Consider the following 20526-nt stretch of genomic DNA (forward strand, 5'->3'; position numbering starts at 1 on the left):
TCGCTGTCCCATGTGGGGCTCACAGTCTCAATCCCCATTTTACAGATGAGGTAACTGAGGCACAGAGAAGCAAAGTGACTTGCCCAAGGTCACCCAAATCCCGGCTCCACCAATTGTCAGCTGTGTGACTTTGGGCAAGTCACTTCACTTCTCTGTGCCTCAGTCCCCTCATCTGTAAAATGGGGATGAAGACTGTGAGCCCCCCGTGGGACAACCTGATCACCTTGTAACCTCCCCAGCACTTAGAACAATGCTTTGCACATAGTAAGTGCTTAATAAATGCCATTATTATTATTATTATTATTATTATGTGGCAGAGCTAGGATTAGAACCCATGACCATGACTAAGCCATGCTGTTAAATGACTTGCCCAAGGTCACCTAGCAGGTAAATGGCAGAGTTAGAATTAGAACCCAGGTCCTCTGACTCCCAGGTTCATTCTCTTTCCACTAGTCCGTAGTGCTCCTCTATTGTGCCTATTGTGTTCGGAGCATTGTATTAAGAGCCTGGGAAGTAAAGTAGAAGTAAAGATAGAAGTAAATAGAAAGTAGAAAGAAAAGAAAAAAAAGAAAGGAAAGAAAGAGAGAGAGAGAGAGAGAGAGAGAGAGAGAGAGAGAGAGAGAAAGGAAGGAAGGAAGGAAAGAAAGAAAGAAAGAAAGAAAGAAAGAAAGAAAGAAAGAAAGAAAGAAAGAAAGAAAGAAAGAAAAGTAGAAAGTAGAAAATAGAAAGAAAATAGAAGTAAAGACAGTTCCTGCCCTCAAAGAACTTACAAACTCATGAGGGAGGCCAGGAGACATAGTTTACATACAAATAGTGGAAACAAGAGGACAAACATAAGTACAACTGGGAATAACGAAAGTCTGGCAGTATGAATAAGAGTGTGATAAGAATATGAGTATGAATAAGAGAAGCAGCATGGCTCAATGGAAAGAGCACAGGCTTGGGAGTCAGAGGTCATGGGTTCAAATCCCGACTCCGCCACTTGTCAGCTGTGTGACTTTGGGCAAGTCACTTCACTTCTCTGTGCCTCAGTTACCTCACCTGTAAAATGGGGATGAAGACTGAGCCCCACGTGAGAGATCTGATCACCTCGTATCCTCCCCAGCACTTAGAACAGTGCTTTGCACACAGTAAGCTCTTAACAAATGCCGTCATCATTATTATTATCATTATTATGAATGAATGAGTGCAGATGGGAGGACATTGAGCAAATGGAGAATGTGAGCGATAGAGAAATCACACAAGTGTAACTTCAGGAGTGACAAGAACCAGGTTAATGGGGCCCACCTGGAGGAGGTGAGCTTCAGGAGGGCTGTAGAAATAATTCGGGTGTGTGTTAAGTGCTTACTACATGCCAAGCACTGTTCTAAGCGCTGGGGTAGGTACAAGGTTTTCAGTTTGGTCACAGTCCCTGTCCCAAATAGAGCTCACAGTCTAGGCAGGAGGGTGTAGGATTTAATCCCATTTTACAGATGAGGAAACTGAGAAGGTAAGTGACTTGCCCAAGGGTATGCAGCAGACAAGTGTCAGAGCTGGGATTAGAACCCGGGTCCTCTGATCCCCTGACCTATGCGCTTTTCACTAAGCTACACTGCTTCTAGGTGGGGAGATGTGTCGTTCCGCAGATCTGAAGGAGGAGATTGCCCCAGAGATTGGGGCAGCCCCTTGGTGTACAACTGGTGGAGTCATCAAATATCTTTTCTCTTTGTTTCTTTTTCCTCCTGGAGGACCCCCCTCTGCCCTGCATGGGTGTTGAACCCCTCATTCTGTCCTAGAGCTGCATACATTTATTCCAACCCACCTGCCCCGTGTCCAATCAGGGAAGGTCTAACCACTGGACTGCAGGGCAGCTGCTCCAGACCCGCCTCCCCCTGTTGGTTTTCCCTCTGCCAGGGCTGGGCACAGGCAATGGGGGAGCTGGATTGGGGGCTGGAGCAGGCCAGAAGTAGGGGCGATCAAGATTCTGCTGCCTGGGGCCCCCCGGGGCCCCCGGGGGCCAGGATAGGTTAGGGACAGCAGCCGTGGTGGCCCCTGGCTCCAGGAAGTGCAGGAGTCTTCCACTGTGACTTCAGCTTCTGGCCCAGCCTGCCGAGAACCACGAGGAGCTGTCTGCCCGCCAGCATATCGCCGATCAGCTGGAGCGCCGTTTCATCCCCCGCCCCCTCTGCAAAAGCTCGCTCATCTCCGAGTTCAACAGCGAGCTCAAGATCCTGAAGGAGGCCGTCCATAGTGGTGCAGGTACAAGCGCCCCACTGATTCAGGGGGACACCCCCACCCCCGACTGTCCCGAACCACCGCCCCACCACCCCACCCATCTCTATGAGTCTGCCAGCATTCAGGGGGTGGCAAGGGGCTTTAGTCCAAGAAAGGCCATCCAGATGGTGGGAAGAGTGTCCAGAGGCTCTCGCTGGGAGGACCAGTGCTAGTCCAGTTAGCTTCCAGCCAACGCTGCTGACTCTGAGTGAACCTCAGCCCCAGGGACCGACAGAAGAGGCCCACGCTCCATGTCTGATCGTTTGTTTGGGTCTCTCGGAGGACCGACTTTCCTTGGGCTGGTGGTCTCTTCTGGTTGGCCCCAGCCTGGGGTGTAGCCCATGAAAAAAAATGGTTCCCGCCTCCAGAGGGAGGTCATTGCCTGCAGACAGAAAGTTTAATTCCCCATTGTTCCTTTCTCCTTTGCTAAATGAGACCATCCAAGAAAGCCGGAGTGATGGTCATTAATCATCGTTTGTATTTCCAAAGATCTTATGATGGGCTAATGCACTGTGCTGGCTGCCAGAATAGATAAAGGCTACAATCAGCTCGTCCCACACGAGCTCTAAGGGGTAGAGGGAGCAAACAGGAAACTGAGGCCCAGAGAGGTTGGGACTTACCTTAGGTCACACAGCAGGCCAACATAAGAGCTGGAACTGGAAGCCGGATCTCCTGATTTCCAGGCCCTCTGCTCTTTGCCCGAGGTCACACCCTGCCTCCCATCGGGCCTAACCCTTCCAGCCCATCCCTAGTTCCATGACTCAAATGTTCAGTTTTTAAGTTAAATAGACCAGCTATGAATGGAAACACTGTAAGTGCATCCATCAGCTGAGTAGAAAAATTTAAGATGTGTTGTCTGTTAGGTACCTGTACTTTGTTGGAGGGCGGGCTAAAAGATCCAAGCTGCTATGATTGGGAGGCTTCCAGGCTGGCCAGGGGGCATTTCTCAGGCTGTCCATCGGGGAATTTGGAAGGGCCTGGATTTCTTCCCTCTTCCCACTTTCCCTGCCATCCATCCACCCCAGTCCCTTTAGCTCCCCCTCTCCTCACCGCCCCGGAGGGAGGGAGAGAGGGAGAGACCCTTTCTGGCACCTTTTGGATGCTTGACCTCTATGGCGGCCGGATGGATGTGTTTCCCGTGGTCTTTTCCACCCCGCAGCCTACCAAGGGAAGACGTCCATCAGCACCGTGGGGACCTCCACTTCTGCTTACCGCCTGAGCCTGGCCACCATGTCCCGCTCCAACACGGGCACTGGCACCGTCTGGGAGCAGGACAGTGAGCTGTCCCAGCAAGCTTCCCAGGACACGCTGAGCAGGACAGATGAGGAGGATGAAGAGAGTAGGCACATTCCTGGGGCCGGGGGGACAGGGAGGGAGGGAGGGAGGGGAGGGTGAAAGGAGAAAGGGAGGGAGGCTGCCCTCTTCCCAGAAAGCCTTCCCCAGTTCTGCAGGCTCTTAGAGCTGGGCTGGGCACATATATCTAGGGTCCAGGGCCAACATCTGGGCTAGGTGTGGTCCATGGATTCAATCAATCGATGGTATTTATTGAGCACTTACTCTGTGCAGAGCACTGTATTAAGCTTTCAGGGAAGAACAGTACAACAGAGTTGGTAGACACGACCCCTGCCCACAAGAAGCTTGCAGTCTACAGCTCCTCCCGTGTCAAATGTCATACCAGGGCCCCTACCGAGTGGCAGGTTTTTTCAGTTTGGAGTTTCATCTTCTTTTCCTTCACCTGTCAATCCTCCAGTGCGCCCCAATGAGCTGGGAAGTTGGCAAAAGCAGGCAGCCGGAGGGCAGATTTGAACAGCCCAGCTGCCTCAAGGAAGGACGATTTTTCTTTTTTTAATGATGTCAGGCATGTACCCTGTACTGAGCTCTGAGGTAGATGCAAGAAAATGAGGCTGCCCTCAGTCCATGTCCCTCATGGGGCTCACAGTCTTAATTCTGATTTTACAGATGAGGTAACTGAGGCACAGAGAAGTTAAGTGACTTGCTCAAGGTTACACAGCAGACATTTGGCTGAGCCAGGAATGGAACTCAAATCCTTATACTCCCAGGCCCATGCTCTTTCCACCAGGTCATGCTTCTTCCCCTGGAGGGCTGAGGCTGGGGGCAGGAAAGGAGGAAGGGTCTGGCCAAGGGAGAAGCATGATTCTTTCCCACAGAACCAAGAGAGATGGACATTATTTTCAAGAGGGGCAAGAGTCCGTGTCTATATTCCAAAGGGAGGAAAGAAATGATAAAAGCTGAAAACAAAGCAGGAGAAAAGGGTGTAATCATTATTGAATATTTCTTTTGTCCCATATATGGAAAATTTCAACTAAAATGATGGTATTTATTAAGCATTTTCTATGTGCCAAGCTCTGGAATAGAAGCATTATAATCAGTTCAGACACAGTTCCTGTCCCACTTGGGGCTCATAATATAAGGAGGAGAGAGAGAACCAATATTTCATCTCATTTTAACAGATGAGGAAACTGAAGCCTAGAGAAGTTAAGTGACCTGTTCATGGTCACAGTACCAGCAAGTAGTGGAGCTGGAATTAGTACCCCGATCTCCTGATTCCCATTCCCATGCTCTTTCCACTAGGTCATGCTGCTTATCATGCTTATAAATAATGATAATAATTGTCATCTTTGTTAGCTGCTTACTATGTACCAAACTCTGAACTAAGAGTTGGGTAGATATAAGATAAATAAGTTGGACCCAGCTCTGCATGGGGCTTACAGTCTAAAAGGGAGAGAGAACAGGTAATTAATCCCCATTTTACTGAACAGATGAGGAAACTGGGGCACAGAGAAGTTATTACTAATAATGATAACAATGGTATTTGTTAAGTGCTTACTATGTGCCAAGCCCTGTTCTAAGCACTGGGGTAGATGCAAGGTAATCAGGTCGTCCCATGTGGGGCTCACAGTCTTAATCCCCATTTTACAGATGAGGTCACTGATGCAAATAATAATGACATTTATTAAGCACTTACTATGTGCAAAGCACTGTTCTAAGCACTGGGGAGGTTACAAGGTGATCAGGTTGTCCCAAGGGGGGCTCACAGTCTTAATCCCCATTTTGCTGATGAGGGAACTGAGGCACAAAGAAGTTAAGTGACTTGCCCAAAGTCACACAGCTGACAATTGGTGGAGCTGGAATTTGAACCCATGACCTCTGACCCCAAAGCCCGTGCTCTTTCCACTGAGCCATGCTGCTTTGACAGAGTCAGAATTAGAACCCACAACCTCTGCCTTACCCAGAATAAGTCTAGTTAAGTGACTTACCCACAATTACATAACAGGCAAATATACGGCAGCAGGGACTGGGGTTAGAATCTAGGTCCATCAATCAATCAATCAATGCTATTTATTGAGCACTTTCTGTGTGCAGAGTGCTGTACTAAGTGCTCAGGAGAGTATAATACAATAGAGTTGGTACGAACATTGGTAGACAGTAACCATCCCTGCCCAGTGCTTCTCTGCCATGTCAGGAGCTGCCCTAAAATCACAAAGCACCCCGAAGGTGTGTAAAAGCCTCCTGTGTTTACAGTAGCTGAGAAAAGGAGTATTTTAGGTCAGAATTTTGTTACAGGAATCTTTCTGCCACCCAAATCCCCACAAGTACTTCCCCTGTCGTCGAGCCCCGAGATCTGAGTGGCATCTGCCCTCAAGGTTCTCTTGCCCAAGTTGGGGCCGTCATGCCTATGCCTGGAGAACCCAAATTTCATCCAATTTGTCAATCGCTCAATGGTATTTAGCCATCGAGTTATTTCTGACCCATAGCGACACCACAGACACAACTTTGCCAGAACGCCCCGCTCTCCACCTGCCATCGTTCTGGTAGTGGATCCATAGAGTTTTCTTGGTAAAAGTACCGAAGTGGTTTACCATTGCCACCGTCCGCGCGATAAACTCAAGTCTCCGCCCTCGGCTCTCTCCCACGCTGCTACTGCCCAGCATGGGTGAGTTTTGTCTTGTAGCAGATTGCCTTCCACTCGCTAGCCACTGGCCTAGCTGGGAATGGAATGGACAGGCCTCTGCCCGACTCTCCCTCCTGTAGCCAAGACTGGTGGAGTACTGGAAACTCTCCAGGTGCAGCCCTGGGAGGGAAAGCGGTCAGTACAGCAGAGCAAATCTGTGTTCCCCATTGGCCCAAAGGCCCAAAGAGAGGAGAATGGAGAGCCATTCTCTACCCTGGGGTGTAGAGGGGAGAGCAGTCCTTTGAGTTCCAGTTACTGGGCAAAGCAGACATCCTGACGACCTCAAAATGCCTCTGTGCCCAGGCTGCCAGGGAATCAGGCTAAGAGATGGCTCTCTGGACCACAGAATGCCTCTCTCCCCCTGCCCCTTAATAATAACAATAATAATAATAATTACAGTATTTGTTCGGCGCTTACTATGTGCCAAGCACTGCTCTAAGGGCTGGGATAGAGACAAGGTAATCAGGTTCTCCCACGTGGGGCTCACAGTCCTAATCCCCATTTTACAGGTGAGGTAACTGAGGCACAGGGAAGTGAAGTGATTTGGCTAAGGTCACACAACAGACAAGTGGCAGAGTCAGGATTAGGACCCACATCCTCTGGCTCCCAAGCCAGTGCTCTTTCCCGTAAGCCACGCTGCTTCACCTCCCCACCCCAATCCAGCTGAGCTCCTGTCACAGGGAGAGAGGACCCACCCACCAGACCATTCCAGGCCTGGAACCAGAGAGGAAACTGAGCCTTGAACCAGCAGGGAGTTGGGGGCTGGTGGGGGGGTTCAGTTTCTAATCCAGTGCCGTGCCCTAGTAATAAGGATTGTTGTATGTGTTAAGTGCTATGTGCCAAGCACTGTGGTAGCATGGGGTTCACAGCCTAAGGTGGGAGGGAGAACGGGAATTTATTTCCCATTTAACAGATGAGGAAATTGAGGCACAGAGAAGTAAAGTGACTTGCCCAGCGGGGAAGTGGCGAGGCTGGGATTAGAACTCAGGTCCCCTGATTCCGGGGCACGTGCTCTTTCCACTAGGCCCCTCTACCTCTCTGCTTCCCTGCTGGCTACTCTGCCCCGCTTGCCTTGCAGATGAGTCGGTGAGCGTGCCCAGCGTGGTAAGTGAGCAGGAAGCTTTCCTCCTGAGCGCCGTAGGGAGGCGGCGGTTCTCCAGCCACGTTTCCAGCATGTCCGCGCCTCAGGCCGAGGTGGGCATGGTCCCCAGCCAAAGGTAAAGAGCCCTGGGTCCCGGGGATCCATTTCCTGTGGCCCCCAAGGGCTGCCGAAGGGTTTCTGTGGGGAGCCCTGCGGGGCAGGGATGGGGGAGACCGAACCGGGAGGGACAGAATGCTGACAGCTCTGTCACCACCAACCCCCAGCATTCCCTTCCTGAGCCAGGACCTCTGGCAAGCTGAGTCCACCCAGGCGCCTTTCCAGGACTCCTACACCTGGGATGTGGCCACAGGCCCAATTGGGTGTGGCTGGAAGCCCGGAAGGCTTGGCTTCTCTTCATAGAGCACCACTCTGGCCTGAGGGGATTTCTGGAGAACCCATGGCCCATCCCTCGGGGGTCCTGCCCACCACAGACATGATAAAATGGCGGCCCTTTGGCCACGGATGGACTTCTGGACAGGGGTCTCCCCAGTAGTCCCTGTCCCAACCTTCCCAGCAGTCCCCTTCATTCCAGTCTCAGCCACTGCACCCTTAGTTTTCTATATTAATGGCTTTGGGAAGTATGATGGCCCACTGCTCAGTGATCCAAGCCCAGAGTTCCCGTTCACGGTAGGCGGGACTGAGCAATGTCCACCGGGGGCTTGAGGATGGACCATCCTGCCAAGCAAGGGCTTCCCCAGGGAGATGAGAGGGGGATTCAAAACGCAATCTCCTGGGCCAAAAGAGCAGGCCCTGGGCAGCAGAAGCCCACTTCTGTGGTCGCGGCCTCTGGCTCGGTGGGGCTGGGGGTTTGAGTGGTGGGAACGGAGGCTGGGCCTTTAAATAATTGGCCAGATCTCCTGGTTTCCTTGTTTCCGAGACTTGGTGGAGTCTCAGAGCTGTCTGGTCGAGTCAGGGAGCCTGTGGCGGGTACCACCTTTCCTTAGAGCAGTCTGTGACCCCAGAGGGACTACAGTTTGTGGGGATTTGATGCTCGGGTCCCAAAGAGCGTGCCGAATCAAGAATCAGCTCAGCAGGATGAAGTTGAGGCAGGAGCCAGCTTAGGGAGACAGCAACAGTTAAGGGGAATCAGTAGGCCTGGAATAAGGCAGATGAATTATGGTTGCATCAGGAAATGATGGAACCAGAGGACTCTTACTTTTCTGGAGGCCTCCGCAGACCTCGCCTCTGGCCCTCTCCATCTTTACCCCTTTTGGGCCCTAGCAGTGAAACAGCTGCCCTGCCCGCTACATCAAGACAGAGGAGGAGGAAGGGAAGACAGGAAGGGAGTAGCCCTCCGCACCTGGCCCAGGCAGAGACCAAACACTCTCCCAGCGTGAAAAGTGCGAGACCGGGGCCCAGACCATAAAGCTGTGCTCTGACTGGTCCACTGGCCACTGACTGGCCCATTCACTGGGGTTCAGAAGCCTCAGCAGCTTTTTCAGGTCATTGTTGTCCACAGAGGTCTTGCTGGGGGGAGGGCAGGGAGCTCTGCTCTCTTTGAGTGACAACATAGCTTCGGGCAAGAGGGCAGTCTGCCACAGACTCCTGTTGTCATCCTCAAAGAGGAGAATTCGACTGCTCTGACATTGGGCACGCAGCCTGCAGCCCCCTACACCCCACTGCTCCCCGACCAGGAGGTGTTGGGCTCTCCTAATAGAGTCAAGAAGGGAAATGGCAAAGCAGCAGCAAGACTAGGGTGTGGATTCAGGACCCACTTCTCTCACAGTAGCATAATTGTTATTATTAATTTACTTACGAGCCACTGGAGCTGGTAATGGAAGAGTGATTGGCTGATGGTGACTCCAGAATTGAATTGGAATCAGATTTTGCACTGAAGTTGTCACGAGTGAGGACCGGCAAGACTTTTCAGGGTCCCAGAGATCTGTGGCAAGGGCCACATTCAGGGCAGTTCATAAACGTGATGTCTGTTAAGTACTTACTTTGTGCTAAGCACTGTATTAAGTGCTGGGATAGATTCAATATAAGCAGATCAGACAACGGTTACTGTCCTAATAATAAAAGTAATAATTGTGGTACTTGTCAAGAGCTTCCTATGTGCCGAGCACTGTGCTAAGCCCTGGGATAGTACAAAAAAATCAGATCAGGCTCGCTGTCCCACCCAGAGCTCACAGTCTAAGTGGGGAATGGAGGACAGGTCTCATCCCTGTTTTACAGATGAGGAAACTGAGGCACAAAGAAGTGAAGTGACTTGTCCAAGGTCACACAGAAGGCAAGTGACAGAGCTGGGGTTAGAACCCAGGTCTCCTGTCTCCGAGGCCTGTGCTCTTTCCATTTGGCCGCACATTCTTTCTTGGGTTTTCCCCAGAGTTTTTCCTGACAAAATTCCCGCATGCCACCTTGCCCACCACCTGCTGTCCCTCCCACCTTGGATGGGAGACTGGATGCTCCCTCCTCCCCGCTCACCTCTCTCTCTCTTTCCCTCTCTCTCTCTCTCTCTCTCTCTCTCTCTCTCTCTCTCTCTCTCTCTCTCTCACACACACACACACACACACACACACACACACACACACACACCACGCATGCACACTTCAGCTGTGGTACTAAGGCAATCCCAGGTGGCGGTTTGGCAGAGATTCCTGAAATGGTTTCTCCTTTCTCCAAGTGCACAGTGGCCTCTGCTATCCACCCACTGTCCCTCTGGGAGAAGCGGGAAGGGCATGCCTGACCCGATGGTTCAAGTGAGCCATGGGGGCTTTTCCAATTCTGGGTGTGACGAGGGCAGCGTGTTGGATGAGGCTCTGAGCGGTCAGCCTGGGGAGGAGAACGCAGCAGGGCCCTGGATCCAGCTGGGGATCCCAGAGGCACTGGGAAAAGTTTTCCGGGACTCTGGACAAGGAGGTGGAGCAACACTTGAGGAGGTTTAAAGCCACTTCATCCGACGAACCAGTGAGCCGCCGTGCCATCCTCCCCCGGCCAGTGGGGCAGGCAATTTTCCATCTCACTGTTTGGGCCACTAGGGTTCCACAGAGCATGGCCCCCCCTACCCCCCCCCACCACCACACACACAAAGGTTGGGAAGGAGAGACGGGGGGAAGAATGGTTGAGGTTTTCCAGGACCTGTTCCCCTGCTTATTTGTACCTGAATTGGAACGTCGGCCCAGGGTGGGGGGGAGGTCGGGGGCGGGCTTCGGCCTCTCGAGTCTCAGAACCAAAGGTTGTGGCCAAGGGTTCACGGTAAGTTCCTTGGGTCCCCCAAAGCTGGAGGAGAGGAAGGAGGTGCCTCCTCGGTGAACTTGCATATACATAGGGCTAATGGGAAAGGTACCGTCCTAGCAGGAGAGTCCCCAGAATTCCTGCGTGGAAAACTACAGAGAGGGCCCAGATGGACCCGGATGGGTTGCTCCTTCACTGGTGTCAGTGGTGTCCCCACCCGCTCCTCCTACTCTCTTCACCCTCTCTGTCCTGAGCCCCTATGAGCCACTACAAGGCTGAAAGTTTGATCTGCCTTCTTTTCCTTCCTTGTTCCTTGATTTTTATTTTTTATTTTTTTGTTCTTATAAACAGAAAATCGCATGCTTTTTGCATTTTCTTTCCCTAAATGCTCCATGTCCCTACCCCTCCTGCAGTGAACCCAATGTCCTCGATGACTCCCAGGGCCTGGCAGCTGAGGGCAGCCTCTCTAGGTACAGTGTCAATGCTACCTGTCTGTTGTGTCTGTGTGGGTAGGGGGGCGGCGGGGAATCCTTCCTCCTCCCCTCCCCATCTCTGTCTCCCAATCCTCCTCTGCCTTTCCAGCCTCTCTCTCTCTCTCTCTCTCTCTCTCTCTCTCTCTCTCTCTCTCTCTCTCTCTCTCTCTCTCTCTCTCTCTCTCCCCCCCCTTCTTCCCTCTTCCCACGCTGTACCTCCACCTTGAATCCCAGTCCCCTGATGCCTGCAAGTCAAAAGGTGTAGCAACCCTTTCCTGAGTTTCCACAGAAACCCTGCCACTAGGTACTTGCTCCAGTCCACCCCCGGGAACAACACTGCTGACCCAGTGACCAGCTGTGACCCAGTGACCCAGTGCTTATGGCCACCCTCCTTCTCTGCTTTCCACCACCGATCTTCAGGGTCGTCTCGGTTCCCTGCCTTCCCTACAAGTCTCTGGAGTTAGGAAGGTACTGGTGCGACAGTTTATGGTCAAGCTTTCCTGTCAGGGTCTCCGTTCACCCTCCAACAGGAAGGGATAAGCCACTTGTTGCTGTAGCTCCCTCTCTTCTATCTACCCCATTCCCTGGGGAGTCTTCAGGCTGCTTCCAAGAGGCTTTGAGCCTGAATACCACCTGTCACCCTGGGCCTCATCCGGCAACCATTCCTCAGAGTGTGAGAGGGTGGGTCTGTCCAGAAGCTATTTCCGTATTCTTAAAAGGGTTGGTTTGGGGGTTCAGAAAGGAACACTGCACCTTTAATGCGCAGGTGAGCCATGTCACTTCCCCTTCCCGTGTCCTGTGGTCATTGCACACTCTCAAACGATCCTGGTGAGGGAGATCCATCATGCCCTCCCCGGCCCGGCTGCTCTGTGCTTCCTGCTCCAAGGAAAGCAGAAAGCACAGATGAGATGAGGAAAGATGAGGAAACAGTGAGAGGAGTCTTTGTGACATCATTTCTGTCATTTGTTCAGCTCTTGCTCTTGAGACTGCCAAAAAGTGGGGAGTCCAGTCTATTGGGCATACCAGCCCGCTTGGCCCCATCATCGCGGTGGCCCGTGGGGGTCATTGCCGGACTTTGCCTTTTCCAGGCCAGAGACTTCTTGCTGGGGACCAAGGATGTGGGCCGAGCCAGAGAGCCATTCTCCTGATGGCCAGGGGCTCTCAGGACAGTGGGAACGATCGTTTCTCGAGATGACTTGGCCCCAAATTCCCAGTTCTTAGAGAGAGCGGATCCCGGTCTCCCCAGGGGGCTCAGCAGGCCCGCTGATACAGTGAGCTTCGTTTTCAAGGGCTGCATGGACTTCCTCCCAAATTAAGCCTGCAGTTAGACCTGGGACTCAGGAAGCCTTGGCTTTTATCAGGGGGCAGTCATGGGGTGGCAGCCCAGGGGGTCAGAGCTGGCTGGAGAGCCAAGTGAGAAAGGGAAAGTGGGAGAAGAATTTTCATTTCAGGAATGTGTCCCCCCAATGGAGAGCACACCCACTTTTATTGGAAACAGGACACCGAATGTCTTGCACTTCATGTTATCCAGAGGGGGAAGCGGAGAGAGGAGCATTTGGCCTGTTCTGTGATGTGGGTTTCTAAGAAAGGAGATGTTCCTGGAGGACTTTATCATCACCTCTGTGATTCTCGTACTGGTGTTATTTTCTCCAAAAGGCCTTCTATGGTGCAGATCTGCTACCAATGAAGCAGTGAAACTGGACTGCTAGTAAATACCCAGAAGTATAAGGGGTTAGGCAGCAAAATGGAAGGAAAATAGGACAGCGGCCTAAATACAGTCAGAGAGCTGCTCTAAAAGCAATTTAGACATCACCTCTGTCACTTCTTCATTTGACTCTCCCTGGACCGTGGGTCTAACAGGGACCTCTGAGAGGCTGGGCTTCTCGCCCTGGGGAGTAGGAGGGCAGAGCGAAACAGGCCCAGGGAAGTGGGATAAAGGGAATGTGGGAAAGAGACATTAAGTATTGGCCCAGATCACATTTGGAAACTGGAGGCTGGTGGATGTTTCTTAGGCTTGAAGAGTCTTGAATCCATATGAGGGGTTTGAATGAACAGATTTTTGGGCAGAGCCATGGGAATGAACAGGAAAGCGGAGGTCTGGGAAGGGTGGGCAAGGGATCTTTGTCTTGGAAAGAAGACATGAGAGTTGGATTTGGACCACCCTCCCACTGGTGGTCCTGGCCACCGGCACAGAATGGCACGTTTCCTTTTCTGGAGTCAGCTGTTCTTAGGTGAAGGCAATGACCCTGGGTGTCGCCCCAACCCACACAGCCAGTGAGATTCTGGACAGTGGCCACCACACAGGGCATGGTGGGATGGGGAGGCCTGTCTCCTGCAACCCAGGGCAGCTGTATCCTTCTGGAGGCCCACTGACCAGGAGGGGTGGGAAAAGTGGGTGAGGGAGGAGTGTTGGTCAAGGCTGGTGAAAAGAGGGAGGACGATGCAAGGACTAATGGCTTTGCACCCCTCTTTTTCCTCCCCCCCACCACAACATACACACACACCCCACAGAGACCACTCCTGTCTGAAGACAATGTTAGCCCAGCACCAGAATGATAGACAAGAATGTGGACAACAATGTGCACTGAGATTCAATTGCATTTTCTGCAACTGAGCCCCAGTTCTGTACAAATGCTAGGACCCAGAAGAATGCTTGATCTTGTTCCCAAAAGGTGTCAATGGAGAACATTTTTCCTGTTAAAACAAGATTATGCCAGCCTACTGTTGGGTAGGGACCGTTTCTATATGTTTCCAACTTGTACTTCCCAAGCGCTTAGTACAGTGCTCTGCACACAGTAAGCGCTCAATGAATATGATTGATTGATTATGCCAAAACAATTCCACTTTTCACCACGAGTAGAATTTGCCTTCTGTGTGCAGAGCACTGTACCCAGCACCTAGTGTGTGCAGAGCAGAGGATTGTACCGTCTTACACTGTGCAGAGCGCTGTACTGAGTGCCACCTGAGTGCAGAGCACTTTACTGAGCACCTACTGGGTGCAGGGCACTGCACTGAGCCCCAACTGGGCCCAGAGCACTTTATTCTTGACGCTGTTCACCTCTTGAGTGGCTAGCAGGTTGAAGTAAAGAAGCCTATAAGAATGCTTAAGAACATGGGCGCAAAAAATTATCTTTCTCCATGATCAATCAATCAATCAATCGTATTGAGCGCTTACTGTGTGCAGAGCACTGTACTAAGCGCTTGGGAAGTACAAGTTGGCGACATGTAGAGACAGTCCCTACCCAACAGTGGGCTCACAGTCTACAAGGGGGAAACAGAAAACAAAACCAAACATACTAACAAAATAAAATAAATAGAATAGATATGTACAAGTAAAATAAATAAATAAATAGAGTAATAAATATGTACAAACATATATACATATATGCAGATCACATCTTTTTAACTAGAACATCTATACTAAGGAGAGCCAAATCAAATTGAAAGGTAAAAATCCAGTTATAAAACATCCCAACTTGATTAAACTGCATCAGCATCCAGTCCAGTACATTGTGATTTCTCAGAAAGTTTTAGATAATATCAGTTATTTTGGACGTAGGCAAGCAGATCCCAGCTGCTAGTTGCCCTTGGCCTACCTGGCTCTGTTGTCACAGGGGAGGGAAGGAAAGATTCAGGAGGTGCTTTGTGCTTTCCGTTGCTGCCCTCTGACTTCCAATTTATCCGTATCCAGATTATGATTAAGGAGTTCAAAGAACGTCATTATCACGGCCACACCTTTCTTGTGCTGACCCAACCCAATATTTTTGCTCAATCATTACTTGTTTTGCCAGAAAACCAACCAGGGTAGTGGCAGTGCAGTTGTTGAACAACCACTGTCTCTAGGTTGATGATTTTCCAGATATTGTGGGCATTTTTTATGGTATTTTTTAAATGCTGACTAGGTGTGAAGCAGTGTTTAAAGTGTCAGGGTAGATAAAAATTATTCGGACTGGATACAGTCCCTTTCCCATATGAGGCCCACAGTCTAAATTGGAGTGAGAATGGGTATTTAATCCCCATTTTTCAGTTGAGAAAACTGAGGCACAGAGAAGTTAAGTGAATTGCCCAAGGTCACCCATAAAGGCACACTGCCTCTCCAACATTTCTCACAATGTGCTTGCCCCCTGGCTAGTTTCACTGTGGGGAACAGGACTGGGGGTCAGGGGGAGGAGGGGAAAGGGGGATTCATTCAATCGTATTTATTGAGCACTTACTGTGCGCAGAGCACTGGACTAAGTGCTTAGAAAGTACAATTTGACAACAGATAGAGACAATCCCTACCCAACAATGGCCTCACAGTCTAGAAGAGGGGAGACAGACAACAGAACAAGTAGACAGGCATCAGTAGCATCAAAATAGACATATATACACATCATTAATCAAATAGAGTAATGTACAAATATACACAAGTGTTGTGGGGAGGGGAAGGGGGAGGGCAGAGGGAGGGAGTGGGGCAATGGGGAGGGGAGGAGGAGCAGAGGAAAAAGGGGGGCTCAGTAGGGCTTTGAAGGGAGGAAGAGAGCTAGTTTGGTGGATGTGTGGAAGGAGGGCATTCCAGGCCAGGGGGAGGATGTGGGCCGGGGGTCGACAGTGGGACAGGCGAGAACGAGGCACAATGAGGAGGTTAGTGGCAGAGGAGCGGAGGGTGCAGGCTGGGCTGGAGAAGGAAAGAAGGGAGGTGAGGTAGGAGGGGACACAGGGATGGAGAGTTGTGAAGCCCCGGTCATGGGGGGACGTGGTCAGTCAGTCAGTGAGTGCAGGGCCTGCCCACCCAGCACAGTAACCCATCCATTACATCCAGATGCAGGTAGTCGGCCCCGGAGTCCAGTATCTGGGTGCACTCGGCCCCGAGGCAGGCCAGGTCGCTGTTGAGGATGGAGGGGCCAATCTTGCAGCCGGACGCCATGGTGCGGGCCGGGCGGGTGGGCTTACATGCGCCGAGTCCGCGCAGCCAGCCCGGGACCGGGACGAGGGGCACTGTACCACCTGAGTACTCACTTTGTGTGATGAGGTGTTGGGTGGAGAGCCAGGCTTGAGAAGGTTGTTACCGGTAGCTTCCCTCAACTCTGCAAGATCTGTTCCAAGAGGTGTAGTGGTTTGGGTGTTTTTTGTTTTGTTTTGATTTTGACAGTCCTTCTAGACTGTGAGCCCACTGTTGGGTAGGGACTGTCTCTATATGTTGCCAAGTTGTACTTCCCGAGAGCTTAGTACAGTGCTCTGCACACAGTAAGTGCTCAATAAATACGATTGATTGATTTTTTTTTTACTATGTGCCCAACTGTACTAAGAGCTGGGGAAGATACAAGCTAATTCATTCATTCAGTCGTATTTATTGAGCATTTACTGTGTGCAGAGCACTGTACTAAGCGCTTGAGAAGTAGAAGTTGGCAACATATAGAGGCGGTCCCTACCCAACAGCGGGCTTATGGTCTAGAAGCTAATTAAGGTTGTACCTAGTCCATGTACCATATGGAGCTCACAGTCTTAATTCCCATTTTACAGATAAGGTAATTGAGGTACAGAGAAGTGAAGTGACTTACCCAGGGTAACTCAGTAGGCAAGTGGATTCTAATGCAACCCAGATCCTTCTGACTCTCAGGCCTGTGCTTTATCCACTAAGCCATGCTGCTTCTCATGCAACTGTTTATTTATCCATTTTTTCAATTTTCTGTCAATCAATAGAATTTATTGAGTACCTACAGCATTAAGTGCTTGGGAGAGAATAACAGAGTTAGTAAACACAATCCCCACCCCTGAATATTTTCCAATCTAGATGGGGAGATGGACACTAAAATAAATAAAGGAAAGGAAGTAAAAGAGTGTAAAGATTTGTATATAACCTGATTAACTTGTATCTACCCCACTGCTTCGAACAGTGCTTGACACATAGTAAGTACTTAACAGATACCATAAAAGTAGTAGTAGTAATAATAATAATCACAATAATATATAAGAGCTTTTGGGGGTATATGAATATTCCTTTGGGTTTAGATGGCCCAGAGGGGCTAACTTGAAAGTTGGAGGGATGTAGGGTGGGAGTTGAGAGATTAATCGGGAAAGCCTCCCAGATGGGATTTCAGAAGTGCTTTTAAGATGGTCTTCCAGGTGTGAAGGGAGAGTGAGTTGTAGACAGGAGGGAGAGTGTGAGCAAGAGACTAGAAGCAGGTGAGATGAGAATGAGACACTGTCGACACCCTCTGACATCTCATCCCCATCCCTTGTTTCCATGCTGCCATCCCCCTACTCCACCCCACATCCCACTCCCATAACTTAAAACCACTGTGTGGTCTGTGGGACCCCCACTCCATCCAACTTCCCTTCTTCCTTGTCCTGTTCCTTATCACTCACTCTTCCACCTCGCCGTCTTGAAGACTTGGCCCTCACCTGATGACGCTGTCTCCCCAGTTGCCTTCTCTCGGGGTTGGGTGCAGGGGGTCTCACCTTCTCCCACTCTCCCTGGCTCACTAAGAAATGGGGAGCTGGCACGTAGACGAGGAGCTGTCCTATTCTTTGTCCCTAGTGTTGCTTCTGTCTCCTTCTCTTCCTCCGACTCCCACGTGGTCCATCTCTACCACCCTCGGTAGCTTCTAGTTGTTGTTATCCTCTGCCCTCCTGCTTGTGTCTTTCCAATTTTGATGCTTTTCTCACCTTCCTGCTTCCACTCTCATCCTTAGATACTATGATACTCCAGAATAATGATCCCGCTGGCCCTCCTATGCCCCTGCTTCCTTTACCTCCTCATCTCTACTGATCTCTAACTTCACCCCACCTCAGCCACACACCGGCCTGGCACACTATTGATCTGGTCATCTCCCAACAACACCTCAATTCTAACCTCCCCAGCTCTGATCCACCACTTTCTGAATGCAACTTTCTAAACTGCTCTCTTGCCTATGCTCCCCTGCCCTTGAAATTTGGTCCTCTCTCCTTGTGCCATCTCCAGACTTCACATCCACTCCACTGAGCCCAGGCCACCTCATGTCTCCTTCTCCCAGGCCTAGAAAAAAGTACACGCACTCATCTCAACCCCCTCCACTCACCTCAACTCCCTTGCCTGCCTAGCCTTCCGTTTCTCCCTCCCACCTCCCACCCCTAGCCCTGGATCACTGCTAGGTTCCTCTTCCTCTATTCCTGAGCCTGTGTAGCTGAATGCAGCTCATTGAAATCCAGGTTCCAGGCTGGCTTCCCGCATCTGACATCCATTCAGCGAGGCTTAGTGGAAGGATCACAGGCTTGGGAGTCAGAAGGACCTGGGTTCTAATCCTAGCTCCACCACTTGTCTGCTGTGTGACCTTGGACAAGTCACTTCATTTCTCTGTGCCTCAGTTCCCTTATCTGTAAAATGGGGGTTAAGGCTGGGAGCCCCATATGGGACATTACTGTGCCTGGCACACACAAGGGCTTGGCAAATGCCAGAAGAAAAACTCTCAGCTCTGTCTTCTGCTTATCAATTCTTCTATTCTTCTTTCATTGACTCACAAATCCCCAGACCCCAACATTTTTCCAAATCCAAAGTATGGAAAGTCCACAGTTCCCCTCCACCCCACACCCCGCCTCCCTTCCTTACCGCTGATGTCCTCACCAACTAATTTATTGGTAAAATCAGTCATCAGGCGCAAACTTTCCCCAATCTACCCAACATCCCTCAATACACCCAACATCCCTCAATACCTTTTATTCTCCAGCAGCTTCTTTGCTCAATTAATCACATTGATTGATTCCTTTCTGCTTTCAAGCACATGTAGGCCTTCCCCATTTAAGAAGAAAAAAAAAATCCTCTCTAAACCCTATGGTCCCTTCCAGCAGTTCCCCAATCTCCCTCAGTCAATCCATCAATCAGAGATCTATAATGAGGACCTATTGTGTGTGGCACCCTGTGCTAAGCTCTTGAGAAGAGTGCAATACAACAGAATTGTCAGACATGTTCCCTGCCCACAAGGAGCTTTCGGTTTAGAGGAAGAGGCAGACATTAATATAAAGATATAAATAAACTTCAGATATGCACATAAGTGTGGGTCGAATATCAAATGCTTAAAGGGTACAAATAGAACTGCATAGGTGACACAGAAAGGTAAAGGAGTAGGGGGAAAGAGGACATAATCAGGGAAGACTTCTTGGAGCAGATATGGCTTTAATAAGGCTTTGAAGGTGGAAAGAGAGGTGGTGTGGCATACGTGGAGGGGGATGCAGTTCCAGGCCAGAGGGAGGATGTGGGTAAGGGGTCAGTGGCAAATAAGGTGAGATCAAAATACACTGAATAAGTTGGTGTTAAATACGTGAAGTGTGCAGGCTGGGTTGGAATAGGAAATCACTGAGCTAAGGTAGGAGGGGAGAGCTGTATTGTATATTTGTTTGTAATGAACTGTGTAATATAAATCTAATAATTTTTAAAGCCAATGCTAAGAAGTTTCTGTACGATGTGGGGATAGGTAGACAACCACTGGAGGTTCTTGAGGAATGAAGGGATATGGACTGAACTTTTTTTAGAAAAATGATCTGGCCAGCAGAGTGAAGTGTGAACCAGAGTGGGGAGAGACAGAAGGCAAGGGAGGTCAGCGAGGAAGCAGATGCAGTAATCAGGGCGGGTTAGGATGAGTGCTTAGATCGGCATAGTAGCAGTTTGGATGGAGAATAAAGGGCAGGTTTTAGCGAATTTGTAAAAGTAGAAGCAATAGGATTCAGGGGCATTGAATAGCTGGATTGAAGGATAGAGATGAGTTGAAGAAGGTGTATCATTACAGGATTGTAAGATGGGGAGTGGTGTTGTCTACAGTGTTGGGAAGGACATGGTGAGGACAGGGTTTGGGTGGGAAGATGAGGAGTTCTATAAGGGACATGTTAGGTTTAAGGTGTTGCGAGACATTCAGGTCGAGATGTCCTGATGGCAGAAGGAAGTGTGAGACTGCGAAGAAGGAGAGCGTCAGGGCTGGAGAGGTAGATTTGGGAATCATCCACACATAGAAAGTAGTCGAAGCTGTGAGAGTGAATGAATTCTGCAACGGAGTGAGTGTAGCTGGTGAACAGAAGAAGATCCAGCACTGAGACGTGAGGGACTCCCGCAGTTAGAGGGTGGGAGGCAGAGGAGGAGCCTGTAAAAGAGTCTGAGAAATACTAAGAGAAACAGGAAAGTATGGTGCCAGTGAAGCCAAGGTTGGCTAACATTTCTGGGAGAAGAAGTTGGTTCACAGCATCTAAGGCAGCTAAGAGGTCGAGCAGGGAAGTTGAGAGTGAAGAGAAAGGAGGCAGGGGGGTCAGAAAGGAGGCTGATGCCATAGTCAAGGTGGAATATAATAATAACTATGGTATTTGTTAAGCACTTACTACATGCCAGGCACTGTACTAAGTGCTGGAGTGGATACAAGCAAATCAGAATATGATAAAAGTGGGAGCAGCATGGCTTAGTGGAAAGAACCCAGGTCATGGGTTCTAATCCCAGCTCCGCCACTTAACAGCTGTGTGACTTTGGGCAAGTCACTTAACTTCTCTGTGCCTCAGTTACCTCATCTGTAATA

At 50.2% G+C, this 20526-nt stretch overlaps 1 protein-coding gene and 1 non-coding gene across 2 annotated transcripts in view; one reads left to right on the plus strand and one right to left on the minus strand.

Moving 5' to 3' along the window:
• Nucleotides 1–20526, plus strand: part of UNC80 (unc-80 homolog, NALCN channel complex subunit) — a 146648-nt gene that overhangs the window by 110959 nt on the left and 15163 nt on the right. Inside the window, exons 36-39 of the mRNA XM_038766433.1 lie at nt 2073–2238; nt 3413–3592; nt 7305–7443; nt 10955–11011. Of these exons, the coding sequence (XP_038622361.1) occupies nt 2073–2238; nt 3413–3592; nt 7305–7443; nt 10955–11011 (542 nt within the window). The remainder of the gene's footprint in view (nt 1–2072; nt 2239–3412; nt 3593–7304; nt 7444–10954; nt 11012–20526) is intronic.
• Nucleotides 6219–6356, minus strand: LOC119945642. The gene has a single exon (XR_005456302.1). It is a non-coding gene; the product is annotated as a small nucleolar RNA SNORA7 (small nucleolar RNA).

The sequence above is a fragment of the Tachyglossus aculeatus genome, chromosome 25 (assembly GCF_015852505.1).
Source record: "Tachyglossus aculeatus isolate mTacAcu1 chromosome 25, mTacAcu1.pri, whole genome shotgun sequence".
In the NCBI taxonomy this organism is placed as follows: domain Eukaryota; kingdom Metazoa; phylum Chordata; class Mammalia; order Monotremata; family Tachyglossidae; genus Tachyglossus; species Tachyglossus aculeatus.